At 31.3% G+C, this 18,863-nt stretch overlaps 1 protein-coding gene across 1 annotated transcript; it reads left to right on the top strand.

Moving 5' to 3' along the window:
• Nucleotides 1-192: 192 nt before the first annotated feature.
• LOC145332000 (uncharacterized) lies at nt 193-12,605 on the top strand. The gene is made up of 10 exons (XM_080176907.1): nt 193-235; nt 3,901-3,968; nt 4,383-4,440; nt 7,970-8,021; nt 8,381-8,536; nt 9,086-9,141; nt 9,491-9,599; nt 9,796-9,943; nt 11,456-11,526; nt 12,472-12,605. Exons 1-10 carry the CDS (start codon nt 207-209, stop codon nt 12,475-12,477), a joined length of 753 nt encoding a protein of 250 aa, XP_080033033.1. The 5' UTR covers nt 193-206; the 3' UTR covers nt 12,478-12,605.
• Nucleotides 12,606-18,863: the final 6,258 nt, after the last annotated feature.

Raw genomic sequence — 18,863 nt, 5'->3', positions numbered from 1 at the left:
AGTGAATATATTTAATACGTATATTTATGTCATTTTATTTAAGATAAAAATGAATATGTTGCTTAATTTCGAAACATCTGGTTGTTACTATGTAACCATTTATTGGCAATTTGTTCATAAACACTAACTTTACTTTATTGAACTTTATTTAATAATATGTTTATAATTAATTTGTAAATATGTTTTAGGAATCCGGAACAAGACCAATGTCGGGTTCAGTTTTCAGCCGGGCAAAGTAAGTTTTTTTTGTCAGTGGTTTCCCCTTTAACTAATGGAGGGAGAAAACATAATAAACTGCAAAGGTACCCATAGTTTCATAATCACAATATCTTATTTGTTGGCCCAAATTTAAATTATTAATTAGTAATATTATTGGTTGGTGTGTTCCAAAAAAAGAAGTGTCAAAATTTTTCAATTAATGATTTTAATTTACAGAAGATGAAATTTTATTTATCCCTATTGGATCTACATAAATTTATCATGAATTGTAATATCCCTTTAGATTAAACAGGGTGGAAAAAAAACTGATTATTTCATTTTATTTTATTTAAAATTTATTTTATTTTTTTTCTGCTTTTTGATGTAAATAATTTTTCAAGGCTGCATAATATTATCTTTTATATAGATATTGTAGAACAAAGAAGCAATAAACATGCATACGCATAAATAGTTGTTGTAAGCAAAAGGGCATAAAGATAATCTAATTATCTACACCGGATAATGAGTCTACTGAACTTGAACGTTATTTATCATATATTTCTTTTACTATTCAGTAACGAAGCTACTCTGTGACTAACTGTGTTTGTCCGTCCGTCCGTCGTGTTGTAAGCAAAAGGGCATAAAGATAATCTAATTATCCACACCGGATAATGAGTCTACTGAACTTGAACGTTATTTATCATATTTTTCTTTTACTGTTTAGTAGCGAAGCCACTCTATGACTAACTGTGTTTGTCCGTCCGTCCGTCGTTTTGTAAGCGAAAGGGCATAAAGATAATCTAATTATCCACACCGGATAATGAGTCTACTGAACTTGAATGTTATTTATCATATTTTTTCTTATATTTTAGTTGCGAAGCTACTCTATAATTCACTTTATTTGTCATTTTATGGGGGGAAATGTTTTTCTTTTCCTGGCTGCTTTGAAGATAGACGGCTGAAATTTATGGTAGATATTTATTTCACTCTCTGTGTTCGCTAACCTTACATTCTTACATTCTTCTTTACAGGAGTAAAATGAAATATAAATTTAAATACTTTGGAGATATCAATATCATAACTAGGTAAAAGAAAATGAACAAATAAATGTTTTGAAAGCTCCAATGATGACAAATAAAACTACCCATATGTGGATTAGTTGAAAAGTTTGGACATTTTAATTTTTAAGATTTGATAAAGTACTCAAAGATTTGACAGATTGTGTTTATAAAACTTTGGGTATCATAATAATTTACAGTCCAATGTCCCCCTCCTTTCTCTGGATTATACAATATACTCTTTAACTATTAACATACATACACGAATATCCTGTTACTTTTTATATAAGGACTAGCGGCTACGCCCCTAGAGGCCTCTAGATTTAATAACCATTTATTTTATTATATATTTTATTTTAGATTTAAGAAAAACCTAATTTTTTGGGGGGGAGGGGATTTTTTTGTAAGGGGGGGGGTGGTGACGCCCTTCATTTTTATTTTTAGTTTAGAAAATTAAAGCAATTTTTTTTTTTTTGGGGGGGGGGGTTTCTAAGGGCGATTTCTCTTAGGAGGATGGTGGTACCCTCCCCCACAATAGTTATAAACCTCCCCAGGACCAGGATGAGAAGCTACCCTGTAAAAGAGAACCCGATCGGTTCAGCGGTTAGCGAGATCATTTGGTACAGACAAACTGACAGACGTCCTGTTACTTTATTATAATGATATATTTTATGTTTTTCATAAAAATCAACAATCATTAATAATCTGTGTCCACCAGTAAGAAAAGACACAAAAACAACTAAAAAAGGCATTTTTAGACAAAAACAGTTGAAAACTACAAAATAAATATATATTTGTTATTTGCTTTACCAACAATAATACTTAAGGAAGAATATACACATATATAACTAGTAGATGAATGGTAAAAAAATATGGCTTTACATTTAAACAAAAAAATATGCCAAAGAAAATAGTATACAGAAACACATTGATTTCAGTTTATGCCAATAACGAAATTAATTCGAAAAAAAATATCACAAAACCTATACCAATCTTAAATGTGTTTTTAAAAAGGAGAAACTCTAAAGCTGAAATATCTAACCAACTGATGTCTTTATGTCTGTCTTTAACATAGGGTCTCGCTAACCATTGAGTTGATATTGTTCTCCTTTACAGTGAAGCTTCTTATATAACGATTTTGAGAAGGGATACCTCCCCTTCTCAAAGATAATTTGCCCGTAAAAAAAAGACTTCCCCTGCCCCCCAAAGATTTTTTAAAACTTTTTAATTCTCCCTCAACTTAAGTACTCGTAAATGCCTCTTAAGGCGTAGCAGTTAGTAATAAATGTAGACTAAAGGTTATACTTTTACAAAATAATTCTTTTCGTTGTTTTGTATGACGAGGGGTAAAAAAGCTATTATACATATCCGACCATTAGGATAAAACAACAATGCAGTCATATCTCAGACATTAATCAACATATACACTTTCACTAGTGAGGGATCTAAAGGGATAAGACAATGGCAGATAAATTGATGTCCATCCCTAATGATGATACACAAATTATTCCTTTTGTAGTAGTAAAAAGTTGCTTCATTATTTAAATTTTATGTTATAAATTGTAGTTTTTTCTAAAAGTCCAAAAAATCAAACTTATTATTTTGAGGATAATACAATATAGTCAAACTAGTGGCATCGCACCTAGCCTCCAGAGGCTTTTCCTCATGAGATAATTTTTAAAAAATTAAAAAATAAAAAATAAATAAATTTGGGGGGGGTTAAATTTTTTTTTGGGGGGGGGTTGGGGTGTCTTACCCCCCAAGAAAAAAGCTTAAAACCACCACAGGACCAATAGGTATATACCCTGAAGAGTAGAATTCGATCGGTTCAGTGGTTACCGAGATCTTAAGGGACGGACGGACGGATAGACAGACGGACAGACAGACAGACAGACATCAAGCTACTTTGTATTATTAGATATCAGATAATATTCAACACACTTTCATTAGCGTTTTTCTCCATCCTTTGTATATTATTAAACTTGTTATTGTTAGCTTATCAGTAATTAATAATACGGTCTGATGATCGTATATAGACTTATCTCATTCTATATGCAAGTAAAACAATAGGGAAAATATTTAATAATAAAGCTATTGGTTATTTGGAAGATTTTCTTTTTGAAATGTAGGCTTTACATGATCTAATAAGTAAAGTGTAATACTTTTGTAAAAGTAACAGGGTGTCTATCTGTCTCTTTGTACCGAAGTATCTTCCTAACCGCTGGATCGAAATGGTTCTCCTTTACAATGTAGTTTGTCATAGGTCCTGGGAATGTTTATAACTGTTTTGGGAGAGAGTACCACAACTTTTTTTCATTTTTCTTTTTAGAAATGGGTTTTCCCTTCTCTGTTAATATAAAGCTCTAAAAGTTAACTGTATGTATTTAATTCAGGGAGGGATGGGCCATTGTATTGTAAATTACACAGGTATCCAAAGTTTTATTAGAGCATTTTCTTATTAGTTGGCTCAAAAACTTTTTGTTCTTTCATTGAATTTTGTTTGTTTTATTTCAAACCAATAATGTTATTGTCCAATGTCTAATTTCTTAAGATTCCTAGAGCAATTAGAAACCTATCTCGCCTCTTATTGTAGTTATTAAGTAATTCAAATAATTTTTATTTAATAAACAATTTATAATTTTAGGACGATGAGAAAAACAAGATACAGTGTATTGATTCAGACAATTCTTCTCACAAGTTCATGTGCAGCAGGTAAGAATTTTAGCAGCAAAGCTGCTCTATAACTAGGGTATGTCCGTCTGTCTATTCATGTGCAGTAGGTAAGAATAATAGTAGAGCATCTTATCTATAACAAGGTAATATCAATCTGTGTATTGATTCATACAATTCTTCTCACATGTTCATGTGCAGCAAGTAACACTAGTGGCTGTCAGGCCGGGAGAGAGGGGACATTGGACTGTTTAATACATAAGTCCCCAAAGTTTTATAATAACGCTTTCTTATTCGTCGACTCAACAACTTTAAGATTTTTTTTTAATTTTGTTTAGTTTGTTCTTTAAATTAAGTGTTCAAACTTTTCAACCACTAATTTTTGAGACATCGTCTTATCACTTTAGATCCCTGCTCTTTCATATTGAATATTAAAAAAATGTTATTATTATTTAGGAGTTCTACATGTGTATTTCCAATCTCAGGCATTGCTGATTGTCTATCTAGCGATAAGGTGAGATATCATCAGGGAGGGAGGGGACAATGGACTGGAAATTTACTAGTACCCAATGTTTTTATAAACAATTTGTTTTATTTTTGGTGTAATATCTTATGAAACTTTACTTTTCAAGCAATAGTTTTATACAAAGAATAAATAATTTTGTTTATCGTAATTTATCCTGTGTCTATCAATTAATCGTCCTAACCCTTGATTTCTCTCTATAGTTAATCAGAAGAGTTAAGTCAAACCTAACAGGGCATATGTTTTTACTTAAACTTTTGTTTGCAATTTAATTTTCGGAAAAAGTTCGTGAATCTTTGAATTTTAAACATTATTTTGAATAATGTATAATTTATAATGTACACAAATGTTGTCTAAAATACTACATTTACCCCCATCTCCTCCCCTCCTACTTGATTATTAAACTGACCAATAAATGAGGTACGTACTAGCAAACTTAATTGACGACATATTTTCCTTTGTCAATATATCGACGCATATCCTATATCCATTCTAGGAGTAAATAGATATCCTTTTTTCCATTGTTCTACGTATTTTTGTTTCGTTACTTTGACTGCTGCCATTCTTGTTTCTCAACTTATTAAATCAAGAGGCAAACTTTTAGACAGATTTTAAATGAAATGAGTTGTGGTGGGAGGCAGGGACGAGACATTTGGCTGTTTATTACACTATGCCCCAAATTTTTCCAATAAGGTTTTCTTGTTCCTTGACTTGACAACCTTGAGGACTTTGGTTGAATTTTGATTTGTTGTTTTATTAAGTTGAGTGTCCGAATGTTTTAACCACTAATCTTAATCTACAGAATTAAATGGTAATTTTGTGCATCATCATTTTGGATGTACATCAATATATCAACCATTGTCTTATCCCTCTAGATCCCTGGGTGGGTGGGTGGGGGTCAACGATTCTTAAAGTTTTCTTCAGCCAGCTGTAAAATTTTTATCTATTTCCCATAAACTCTTTATAGTTTATTTGCCTTACAAATTTTCATATATCTTCTTTATATATATAAAAGGAAAAAAAGTAATATAAGCCAAATATTACATCAGATTTAAAGTTTATGGGGAATTTTAATGCGTAATAATTGAAAACTTATCGCGTTTTATACGAATTATGATTTAAGATTAGTTACTTTATTGTCAAATCACGTTAATGCAGGTAGGGAAGGGACATTGGGCTGTTTAATAAACAAGTCCCAAAAGTTTTATGATAACGTTTTCTTATTCGATTGTTTAAGAACTTTTGTGATTTTTAATTAATTTTTATTGGTTGGTTCATTAAGTTGATTGTTATAACTACTGATTGTAATTTTCAGAAGTAGTAACTTTGTGTAAAATTATTTGGGATGTACATTATTTTTTCGGCAATTGTCTTATCCCTTTACATAATATAGAAAATGTAAAAAGGCGTGGCTTTAGAAACCTAAAGGTTTGAAAGGTCTTATGCTGATATCTTTGAAATAATCTTTTTTTCAGCAAACCTATTTATTCCTTCTATGTATGAGGTATGAAATGAGGCTAAAAGTGCAATGTTTTGCGTTTTACCTTTTTATAATAGACAATAGAGTTAGAAAAGAGTTACCATATTGTTTTTTTACTAACAATATGAACTAATTATATATACAGTTCGAAAGTGTTGGTTCATTACAATTTAGAGTAGGAACAAAACAAGGACAACGTTTTATTCATTTGGATTTCCTTTAAACGTTACCTAACCTAAGTTTTTTTAAGTAGAAAATACTAAAACTTTATATAATTGCCTATAATGAATTTGATGACTCTATTTGTTTTGTCTATTATTTTTATATTCCAGCTTGATAGAATAGCCCGAGGCTTGAGACATGCTGATGGTTGAAATACTTCAATTTAGATCTTTTATACACACTCAATATACACTTTACTACATGTATCTAAGCCCCTTGCCTCTAGAGGCGTCTTTGATTTTAAATTTAAAATAGATAGATTGAGCGTTCAAAAGTTAGATGTAAAGAGTGTCTACACCTTTCTTTACACCCCTATGTCAAAACGCCACTCTTCACAATTTTTTTATTGGATCAAACTAAATATTTGGTATTTTTTTTATCTTTCACACCCATGCACTAATGCACATGATATTCTAGCCTAAATATTTAGCGCAGGGATCAAAGGGATAAGACAATAGCTGATAAATTTATGTACATCCACAAAATTGATACAGAAAATTCCATCTTCTGTAGATTGCAATTACTGGTTGAAACGTTTGGACACTAAACTTAATAATCAACCAATCAAAGTTTAAAGTCTCCAAAGTTGTTAATTAGAAAATATTATTATAAAACTTTGGGGACTAGCGTAATAAACAGCCCTTATCCCCTCTCTCTCTCTGCATATTTAGCCAGATAAAAATAAATCTAAATATTAATATTCAGCAATAGATTCTGAGTTTATCTTAGTTTTTGCACTCTGCGCTTTTCTGTTGTTTTAAGTTTTAGATCATTTACTCTAAACAAATAAAAAAAATAGTTGTAGAAAATAGCAAAATTTGATAAAATTGCCTATCCTATACTATAACGTATTTAGAAAACTTTCCTAAGATCCCAACATGGTTCATTATCTGATAAAACGATTTAGGCCTTAAGACTGTTTTTTTTTTGCCAACTGCTTACCCTTTTTCAAAACACAGCCCCTTCTTGCTATGGGCGCAATAGCTATTTATCTATGAAATTAATATAACTCATATTATAACGTATTATCTTATGTTATCTTCTTTAAAAGTCATATGCCTTGAGTAAGAGTTTTTTATGATCTGAGGATTTTAAATGTTGGGTCCGTAACCATTCGTACTACTTTTTATCTAAGAAAGTTTGAAGTACTGCATAACTCTTTTTCGTCTTACAACGCGACAATGAAAAAATCTTAAAATTACATACAAAGAAACTTGAATTACAAAGTTTAACATAGCTTTGCTATTTCTTATTATGCAACATTATTAAAACACTAAAAATTGAAACAGGATATATTTATAAAAGTTTTGAGGAAACACTAAACTTGAAAGTTATGCCAAAACTTAATGGCACACTTTTAAAACACCATTTCATAGAGATTATAGCTTAGATTTTAAAACATATAATGGGAAAAGATCAATTATACAAGGTTTTTAATAAATATTACTATAAGACATGAAAAAATTAAAGTAAAGTACTTTTATAAAATCAAGTATCAGTAGATAACTCAATAAAGTATCAATAATAGATATTTAACGCATCGTGTTATAGACAGCTTTCCGCAGATATTAAAATTAAATATTATGAGATTAAAACCAGTTTTGTTAGCCCAGAGGTTACCGAAGGCCCGGGATAACAAACAAATGACTATTTTAGTATTCTTGGGAAATTATCTGTAATATGATGCTATACATGATTTTTCAGTCTAGCTGAAAACCGGTTTTAATCCAGCGTATGTTAATCTATTTCAAAGACATAGTGATAAAAGGTTAATATTTATTCAAAGTAATATTTTTGAAATAAAACCTGTTTTTTCAGTTTCTCATTGGGCTGTATCACACTTGGAACCCGATGTCTCATGGATACACAGGTCAGCTTTGTTTTGGTCTTTGAAGAATGTGGAAGAAATTAAAAAAAAATTTAGAAAATTTTAAGAAAATCATACAGTTTTATCTTCTTCCTTACTTCTAGGAGGGTGTAGTTTTTTCATATGTTTAATCTGTGTTAGCCATGACCTTGCGGGGAGTCCTAACCCTGCGAGGCTACCCGATACCGAATATAACCTAACCTGACCTAAAATAATAAAGAAGCAAACTAAAACCTAACCTCCAGCCCCCCCCCCTCCCTCCTTTTTTATTTCAAAATAAGAGTGGGAGGGTTTTTGTGCTGAACTAGTCACCTTGAGTTAAACCGCTGATATAGCTTTAATTACATTGGTATTTTTTTAAGGTGATGGAGCGAATGAAACGGGGATACACTAACTGGGAGAATGCCGGGCAGACCTATGAAACAGTGCTAGATCCTGTCAAGGCCAATTATAATTCACCAAGAAGAAAATCTATACTCAAAAAGAAGACCTCGTCTTCCATGGATTTAATTGATGCGGTGAGCATGTTTTAGTAAACTAATGAAAATTTAAACACAACTATACTTAGTTTGTAGCGAAGGATCTCGCTAACCGCTGAACCGATATAGTCCTCCTTTACAGTGAAGCTTCTTATAGGTCTCGGGATTGTTTTAGGCTATTTTATAATTTATAAAAAGTACGGGTAGGTAGGTTTTAAACTATTTTACTGCCCCTCCATATTTCTTAGATATAGAGCCACTAGATGCTAGGGGCGCAGCCGCTAGTAGATGTATAAACAGATTACTGCCTGCCCCCATTTTCCAAGGACTGCTAGCAAATTGTTTTCTGCTACTTGGCTGTGTTAATATTCCCGACACAATTGGTTGATTTTCATAGAACCAATTGAGATTCGGGACAAGGTAATTTGGGATGGGGATTTACAGGTGTTTAACCCCTTCCAAAAGAAGATTTGAAATTGAATTTAAACCTCAGTTTATATTATTGCAATAAATGTAAAATATAAATCCTTGCTTACATTAGTTTATTCTTAAAGCCTTATTAATACTTTTAAATAATTTCCAATTTAGGTTGATGACAATATGACAAGCACTTTGAGCAGAAAAACTACATTAGACAGCAGAAGGTACGTCACAATTTTATCTATCTATATTGTAATTTTGGCCCAAAAACTTAGGCTACTTTTATTCAATTTAATAAAATTTGATTAATCAAATTAGTAGTGTTACAACTTTGCAACCAATAGTTTTTTTTCTATAGGAGGGTAGCTTTTGTTTATCACCATTGGGGATTTACATTAATTTTATCTTCTATTGTCTTATCTCTAAAGATTCTTGCTTTTTTCACTTTATTGTTCCCAAAAACCTATTTTATATTGCTACATTTAACACAAACATCCCAAGATTAAAGTAACTTAAAATTGGAAAACTTTTTTTTATCAACAATTTTAGTTTCATTTTGATTCATATTTTAAGGTCTGTTGTGAGTATCAGTGAAACTATAGATGAGATTGGAGAACTAGAGGAAAGTCATCCTGTTACTGATCATCCTATCAACAAGTTGAAGATGGATCTTATTGGACAGGTATAGATAGATAGGTAGATAAGCTAAAAGAATGATAGATTGGTATATAGAATAAAATAATTTTGTAATCATACAAGTGATACAATTAGTAAATTAGAAAGTCATTTAAATACCTTAAATTATGTCATTTACTCAGAAAATAATAAGAATTATTGAATTGATGAACTGGATTTACATATGATTTTATTTTTTTCAGAATGTAATGCAAATGACGACCCAAATGGACCTTGTTGGGCAAGTTGAGAGTGTTAGCACAGAAAACCTTCACTCCTACACTCCACCTGACATAGTCAGGATACAGAATGGTTCCAGCAAGCTTATAGCTAATAGAGATCATCATTCAGGTACATGCATAGATAGATATGAAGACTGATAGGTAGATACACCTCCTAACATATGGTATAATGATAGATAGAAAGATACACAGGCAGATGGGTAGACACACCTCCTGAAATTGTCAGGATACAGAATGGTTCCAGCAAGCTTATTGCTAATAGAGATCATTCAGGTACATACATAGATAAGACTGATAGGTAGATACAACTTCTAACATTAAGGTATAGAAATATTAGATAGATACAGATAAATAGGTTGACAGACCTCCTCACAATTTAAGGATAATAAATGGTTCCAGCAATCTTATTTCTAATAGAGATTATCATTCAGATACATATATAGATAGAATATATACAGGCAGATAGGTAGATAAACCTTCTAACATTTAAGTTTATAGATATACAGAGAGATAGGTAGAAACACCCACTGATAATATTTTATATGTATTTACCCCTTCTGCTATGTATGCATCCAACAATTTATCTATCTAACCATCTATCCAAAAGTAATCCATTAATCTATTCAATAACAATTAAAATGTCTAATTGATTATTATATCCATCCATCCTCTATTTCATTTATACATAGGTTAAAAATAGATGAATATAAAGAAGTTAAAAAAAAGTAAATACTATTTTCATCCATTTATTATAATTGTGTATGTAATGGTATGCTAATTCAATATGAAACATAATACATATTACATTTTCTTTCTGTAATATCTTTTCATTTCTTATATCATAAAGATATAATTTCTTCCTTCTACCACCAAGGTCAGAATAATAATCAGGGAGGGAGGGGACATTGAGCTGTTCATTATACTAGTTCCCAAAGTTTTATAATAACTTTTCTTTATTTGTCGGTCTAACAACTTTGGGGTCTGTTATTGAATTTTGATTGGTTCGTTCATTAAGTTAAGTGTCCAAACGTGTCAATTAATTATTGTAATCTAAAGAACGGGATACTTTTGTGTATCATCATTGAGTATATATTTAGATATATTGACCATTGTCTTATCCACTTGGATCCCTGCAGATAAATAATTATATAGAAATGTTTTTTAGAAGAATTTTCATATTTTGTCCTATATATTGTTAAAGTGATATTGCTGATACACTTATGAAATAAATGTTTTAGGATTAGAGTAAAACAATAGAGGGGAAAGGGTTTAAGTAACTTTATGTCCCCACCTCCTGTACCCTGTGCCAACTTTCAATAGGGTCTTTGAATATCAGCCAACAGTGTCGTAAATATTAACACAACCATGTCGCCACAAAAGAGCATAAAACAATTTTTTAGCAGACAAAAAGGTCTCAAAAACAGAGTTCAGAGGTGGATTCTAAAAAAAAATTGCCCCACTAATCGCTTAGTGGGGCAAAATTGTTTTCGTGAAAAATCCACCAAAATCACGAAAACAATTTTGCCCCACTAAAAGATTAATGGGGCAAATTTTTTTAATAATTCACCTCAAGTCTGAGGTCTGAGCTATACATCTATACTTATTATATTAATTGTTTTAGGTTTAAGCAATGACTATCCAGATATATATTCATATCCCACCACAACTCTATCTACCTTCAAATCAAATAAGGTAACTACTCTTTTTTTTATTAGCGAAACTACTCTATAATACACTTTGTCTATAACATAACTTCCGCCAGTCTGTTATTGTCTCAATAAGCATTCAGTATATAATTCACTTTTTCTGATGGTTTGTCGGTAATGCACCATTAGACATTTAAAATTTATTCAGAAAGGTTTCATGATTTTTATGATTTAGTGCAATTTTATAATCTTCTGTATAGCTCACTTTGTCCGTTTGTCAAAAAAATATTTATTTAAGAATTTCATATTAAGCTATGTCTATACTAGTACAGGTATTTTTATTATAATTTATCTTGAAAGATAGAAGTAACTAATTTTATTTGATTGAATATAAGGGTTTCAATTTGTGTCTTTTAGACTTTAGGAATGGGTTTGATGCTATACAAATGAAATTATCTCTACATACAAAGGGTAAAATTGACATTATTTGTATTTGTACTTTGAATAAAAGAGTTTTAAGATTTGCACACATCTTTGAAAGCCTTATAGACAGGAATTGATTTGTTTTTATTTATTATATCCCTAAAATTGCATTCAACGAATTTCTTTATATGGAATTGAATTTTTATAGCAAAGTTCTCAAATTTAAAAAAATAGTTAGTAGAGTTGTTGTTTAGTGGTGTTAATCTTATCTTTAACTTATTTATTTTGATAGCACAGAGTGAATTTCATATTTTAGACAATGGATTTATAATTACTTGGATCTTACACCAGATTATTATATTCATCTAATAAAGTGAAACTCGCAGCGGGCTAAGATAACGACTCTTACTTTCATCCCCTTAACCCACTACTCTCTCCTTCTACTGGATGAACAAACAGACCAATAAACGAGTTAGCAATCTAAATTTATGACAATATAATATCCAAGTATATTCTACATCCATTCTTATTTTAGACACACAATTATTTGTTTGTTTTTCTCTTTTAGACATAGCATCAGACCACGGGAAGGAAAGCCATAAAGAATGGTTCTACAGCAGGGTCGGGCACCCCCTCCATAATCAGCTCACCCTCCCCCAACAAGTACAAACAGAACCAGAGCAGCCTGGAGTTTCCTTCCCCCACCACCTCGTCCATCTCTCCCCTGTATCAGGAAGTCTTTCCTCCTGATCAGAATTCTGATACACCGGAGTTTAGGTAGGTTTTTATTGCGCATCTGCTCATTGTCGGGGAAGTGATATGTTCGAATCTCGGCCCAACACTGCGTCCTAACTAAAGACGTCAAAATGGTTCCTACTGCTGCTATGTCAGGTGCGCGATATAATTAGTAAAAGTAGGGGAAATACTTTTGCCCTTAAACAGGCACAACACATTACCATTCACAGTTAGGACTTCTCAGACAAAGGTCGTACAATCAAAGGGTTGGTTGTCTGTTAGATTTTACTTAACCTAATATTCTTGGGTGAGTATCGCATCCCATTACAAGCGGATGATGCTCTAAATTCTCTTAGTGATCAAATAAACATGGTAGGAGAATCCCGCCCTTACGAGGCAAGTTTAGTTAGGTTTTATCTTCAATAGTCATCTTGTGACAAAATTTATATGAAATATGCTACAACAGGCTAATAACATTAGTTGAAAAAAATTCCAAAAAAATTGTAATAACTGAAAGAGTGAAGATAATTTTAATTTTATGAACCGAAGACAAATATTTCTTTTATAATTATAAATTAGTTACAGACTTGTTATGCATTATATAAAAACTAAATTTCGTTAATCATTTTGATTTTAAAATTATTTTTCCAAATTTTCAGTGGTTCTCCACGGCCGAACACAGCTCCCTCCCGGCCACCCAATAGCGGAGGTGGTGACCGACAATTCACCAGAACCGGCACCAGTCAGACATACGAGGGTCCTGTGGACGGTCAGATCTACAGACAGGTGTACAGGTCCTATTCTAGAGACACAGCCACCTGGATATCACTGCCCCATACTCCCGATGATGCTAATAGTCCCACACATGTTAGCATGCAACACTGATAACAAATATTGACTTTAATTGAACAAAAATAAATTTCAAGACATGCTAAATAAGTCAGAGAGAGAGAGAGGACAATGGGCTGTTTATTACACTACTCCTCAAAGTTTTATAATAACGTTTTCTTATTCGTTGTCTTAACAACTTTGGGGACTTTAGTAAATTTTTATTGGTTGATTCGTTAGGATTCAAACGTTTCAGCCAATTATAATCTACAGAAGGGGTAATTTTGTGTATTATCATTGGGGATGTACTTCAATTTGTCGGTCATTGTCTAATCCCTTTAGATCCCTGAAAATGAGTTAACTATAGTGATATTTATAACAATTTCATCTATGCAAATCTGAAAAATCCGCAACATGATATTATAAAAATGGTCCAATTAGGAATACAGACCAAAATATTTCATCTATGCAAGATTGAAAACAATTACTGCCCAAACGATACAAATTTTATTAAAATTTTTGAAACCTTTTTTAAATGGTAAATGTACATATTTTAGTTTGATGTTATTTATTATGCTTTTAACTAGTGATCTATTTATTTAGTTGGTTAATTATTATATTGCTTTTTGTTCTCTAAAATTCTGTGATTGAATATTAAGAAACTTTTTTCCATTATGGCTTCAAAGCCATTTAATATCCTCTGGATTTAAACTGGTTCTCAGCTATACTAAAAAATCATGTATGGTATTATATTACAAACAATTTTCCACAAATAATAAAAAAAAATTATAAAATTAATACCAGTTTTATTAGCCCGTTCCCTTGGCAGCTTGGGGCCAACAAAACTGATAAATCATGTATAGCATCGTTTTACAGACAATTTACCACGAAAATTAAAATAAAAATCATAAAATTAACAATATATTTGTTATTCCGGGCCTTCGGCCCCTCGGGGCTAACAAAGCTGGTTTTTAATTTTAATATCTGCGGAAAGCTGTCCAGAATATGATGCGACAAATAATTATTCCATATTAATTAAGAAACTTTAAAAATTTCAACTTAAAGCAATCAAAACTGTTAATCTTTTTGATTTTTTTTTGTGATACCTTCATTGATTATCAATTTTCTTTTGGTAAATCTCTTTCTAACAAAGTTTAATTAAAATAAGTTATTGTTTTCAAAACAAATTGTACATATGTAAAAAATTAGTGTTTTTAGTCTGTGAGTGTTTTTATTAAAACCTATTTGTGTAAATATACCTTAAGTATATTAAGTTGGTCATTTTTTTCACGTAATTCCCTAAAGGTGTGTGTTGGGATGCAGTTAAATGCTTTCATTAAGTCTGTTCTTAATTATGACCAAAAGCTCATTATAAATTAGGTCATAATTAAGAACAGCTTGACTAAATAAGAGCATTTGAATAAACAATTTACATGAAAAAAATTACCCCCTTTCTAACATGTCTGATTTATGCAGTGCCAAATAATTGTTATATAAACCTACCTGATTATTAAGTTATGCAGTTTTTATTTAATAAAAGAGAGATAGATAACTTTGTAAAAAAAAATCAGAATTTTTTTTATTTTAACCAAAATACTTAAAATTAATTGATTGGTTCATTAAAGACATTAAAGTTTTAAGTCAGTAAAAAATTACTTGTTTTTTTGAGCTATTTTGTAATTTAAATGTAATTTGATTGGATTTTTTCGCCTTCGTTCATAAAAAATATTTATATGGGGTAAATTTTCATAAAATCTCTCTTACATTATTTTAAATATACAGGGTGTTTCAATAGAAACGTTTTTTTAAAATCTTAATTATGCATAGAAAGTAAAAACATTATATAAAATGCTTTATATATTTGGAAAACCTATTCTGGGACATTTATGTTTCAAAAATTTAAAAATTATTTTTTCAACAAACTATGCCTTAAAAACCGGTTTTTCCAAAGACCTTATTTTTGAAGATTTACAGATTTATAGATTGTGGAAAAAATGTTCACATTTTTAAAATTCAAATTGCGCGGCTTGTATTAATAGTAGAAAAACGTTATGCATATCGTTGGAATTGTCATAAACTCTATTTTTTGGAAATATAAGTGCCATTTTTGTGCTATTTGTAGTTTAGGAGCTACGTGATAAAATGTTCCAACTTACTTAAAACTTTTCAACCTTTCTCACAATTTTCAATGTAGCTCCTAAACTACAAATAGCACAAAAATGGCACTTATATTTCCAAAAAATAGAGTTTATGACAATTCTAACGATATGCATGGCGTTTTTCTACTATTAATACAAGCCGCACAATTTGAATTTTAAAAATGTGAACATTTTTTCCACAACCTGAAATCCCTAAATCTTCAAAAATAAGGCCCTTGGAAAAACCGGTTTTTAAGGCATGATTTATTGAAAATTTTTTTTCAAATATTTGAAACATAAATGTCCCAAAATAGGTTTTCCAAATATATAAAGCATTTTATATAATTGTTATATTTTCTATGCATAATTAAGATTTGAAAAAAAACGTTTCTATTGAAACACCCTGTAGATAAATTAAGTGTTTAGCACCAAAATATATATAACTGTGATTTTATTACTATTGATGATTTTTATTATTATTATTATACACCTTTTCTCTTCAATAAAGTTTGTTTCCTACATTTTTTTTGTTCAATTTAATAATATATATTTTTCTGATTATAAGTTCCTTTTAGCAGTCGGGCCCTATTACGGCCCTGTTATAACATCTCCTATTAAACCTAGAGGGATAAAAACAGATTTTCAGAGGAGGCCTCTGTCATTTATACACAGAAACCTATGTATTAGGTTTTGAATGTTGGTTTAAAATGATCGCCATGATCAAAATATTATTCTTTTAAAACTATAAAATAAGCTTAAACGTCCTTCCAAGAGGTGTGTGTTTTTCTTCAAAATGCTGGTGGAATGTCTGCCCCTCCCCCCTCTTAAAAAAGATTTGTATTTTAAAACTTAATATTTCAATCTTGTAATTTATAGGTATGGAAAAAGATTTCTACATAAATTACAAATTAAATAATTTGGCCAGGTTTAAAACAGAAGTTAGCTTGAAAGTGCCTTTGGATTGGAAGGACTGGTCGAGAGAGTAACTAACAATTCTTTCATCCAGTGTTGCGGAGCCGGAGCCGGGAGCCGTGGACCCGCCATATTTTGCTGAAGCCGGAGCCGTAATTTTCGTTAAAAAACGGCTCCGGCTCTGGACTAGATAAATAAAGAGATTTTTTATAAATTATAATTTGGTAACTCTGTTTTGTCATGTGCAAATGCCCCAATTAAGTTTTTCAAGTCCAGTTTTATCAAAAATTGAACTTTTAAAACCTTCAAAAGTAAAAAATAGACGTGGGAAAAAAATATGTCGAGTTTTTTCTTGATTTTAGGTCGGAGCCGGAGCTGGAGCTGGAGCCGCACCAAAATCAAACGGCTCCGCAACGCTGCCTAGAAGGGCAATACACGCAATGGTCTTTGTTGTACCTGGAAAGTGACGGACTGACTGACGGAAACATAGCATTTCAAAAAATAGAATAAAGCTATATCAGTTGAAATTTGGCTGATATATGTATAGAAATATACAGGGGTGGAGGGGACAATGGGCTGTTTACACTAGTTTCCAAAGTTTTATATTAGTGATTTCTTATTAGTTGGCTTAACAACTGTATTTTATTGTATTTGGATTGGTTAGTTCATTAGGTTTAGTGTCAAATTGTATCAACCACTAATTGCAATCTAAATCTACAGAAGGGAAAATTTTGAGTGTCATCATTGAGGATGTACATAGATTTATTAGCTATTGCCGTATCCGTTTAGATCCCTGAGATATATATTTTGACAATTTAAAAGGTTTTATAAAACTTTGGGGACTCTTGTAATAAAAAGCTCAATGTCCCCTCCGTGATTGTGTTTACAGACTGTTATATTTAGAGGGTTATTTATCTTGACAATTTAATAGATTTTATAAAAAAAACTTTGGGTACTAGTGTAATAAACAGCCCATTGTCCCATCCCTCCGTGATTGTGTTTACAGACTGTAAGATTGAGATGTCTTTTTTCTTGAGAATTCAATAGATTTTATAAAACTTTGGGTACTAGTGTAATAAACAGCCCATTGTCCCCTCCCTCCGTGATTGTGTTTACAGACTGTAAGATTGAGATGGCTATTTATCTTGAGAATTCAATAGATTTTATAAAACTTTGGGTACTAGTGTAATAAACAGCCCATTGTCCCCTCCCTCCGTGATTGTGTTTACAGACTGTAAGATTGAGATGGTTATTTAACTTAAGAATTCAATAGATTTTATAAAACTTTGGGTACTAGTGTAATAAATAGCCTAATGTCCCCTACCTCCCTGTTTAGTGTTTACAGACTGTAAGATTTAGATGGTTATTTTCTTGAGAATTCAATATATTTTATAAAACTTTGGGGACTCTTGTAATAAACAACCCAATGTTCCCCCCCTCCGTGATTGTGTTTACAGACTGTAAGATTGAGATGGCTATTTATCTTGAGAATTCAATAGATTTTATAAAACTTTGGGTACTAGTGTAATAAACAGCCCATTGTCCCCTCCCTCCGTGATTGTGTTTACAGACTGTAAGATTGAGATGGTTATTTAACTTAAGAATTCAATAGATTTTATAAAACTTTGGGTACTAGTGTAATAAATAGCCTAATGTCCCCTACCTCCCTGTTTAGTGTTTACAGACTGTAAGATTTAGATGGTTATTTTCTTGAGAATTCAATATATTTTATAAAACTTTGGGGACTCTTGTAATAAACAACCCAATGTTCCCCCCCTCCGTGATTGTGTTTACAGACTGTAAGATTGAGATGGCTATTTATCTTGAGAATTCAATAGATTTTATAAAACTTTGGGTACTAGTGTAATAAACAGCCCATTGTCCCCTCCCTCCGTGATTGTGTTTACAGACTGTAAGATTGAGATGGCTATTTATCTTGAGAATTCAATAGATTTTATAAAACTTTGGGTACTAGTGTAATAAACAGCCCATTGTCCCCTCCCTCCGTGATTGTGTTTACAGACTGTAAGATTGAGATGGTTATTTAACTTAAGAATTCAATAGATTTTATAAAACTTTGGGTACTAGTGTAATAAATAGCCTAATGTCCCCTACCTCCCTGTTTAGTGTTTACAGACTGTAAGATTTAGATGGTTATTTTCTTGAGAATTCAATATATTTTATAAAACTTTGGGGACTCTTGTAATAAACAACCCAATGTTCCCCCCCTCCGTGATTGTGTTTACAGACTGTAAGATTGAGATGGCTATTTATCTTGAGAATTCAATAGATTTTATAAAACTTTGGGTACTAGTGTAATAAACAGCCCATTGTCCCCTCCCTCCGT

This window comes from Acartia tonsa, chromosome 1 (assembly GCF_053477335.1).
Source record: "Acartia tonsa isolate MP-2025a chromosome 1, ASM5347733v1, whole genome shotgun sequence".
In the NCBI taxonomy this organism is placed as follows: Eukaryota; Metazoa; Arthropoda; class Copepoda; order Calanoida; family Acartiidae; genus Acartia; species Acartia tonsa.
The sequence above is the reverse complement of the archived record's forward strand: the minus strand, read 5'-3'. Positions and strand labels throughout refer to the sequence as shown.

Bases quoted from the DNA above. Each gene is read 5' to 3' on its own strand.
- LOC145332000 (XM_080176907.1), top strand. From the start codon at position 207: ATGTCGGGTTCAGTTTTCAGCCGGGCAAA. The intron at 4,441-7,969 runs GTGAGATATCAT...CTGTTTTTTCAG, and splicing joins ATTGTCTATCTAGCGATAAG to TTTCTCATTGGGCTGTATCA. The intron at 8,537-9,085 runs GTGAGCATGTTT...TTTCCAATTTAG, and splicing joins CCATGGATTTAATTGATGCG to GTTGATGACAATATGACAAG.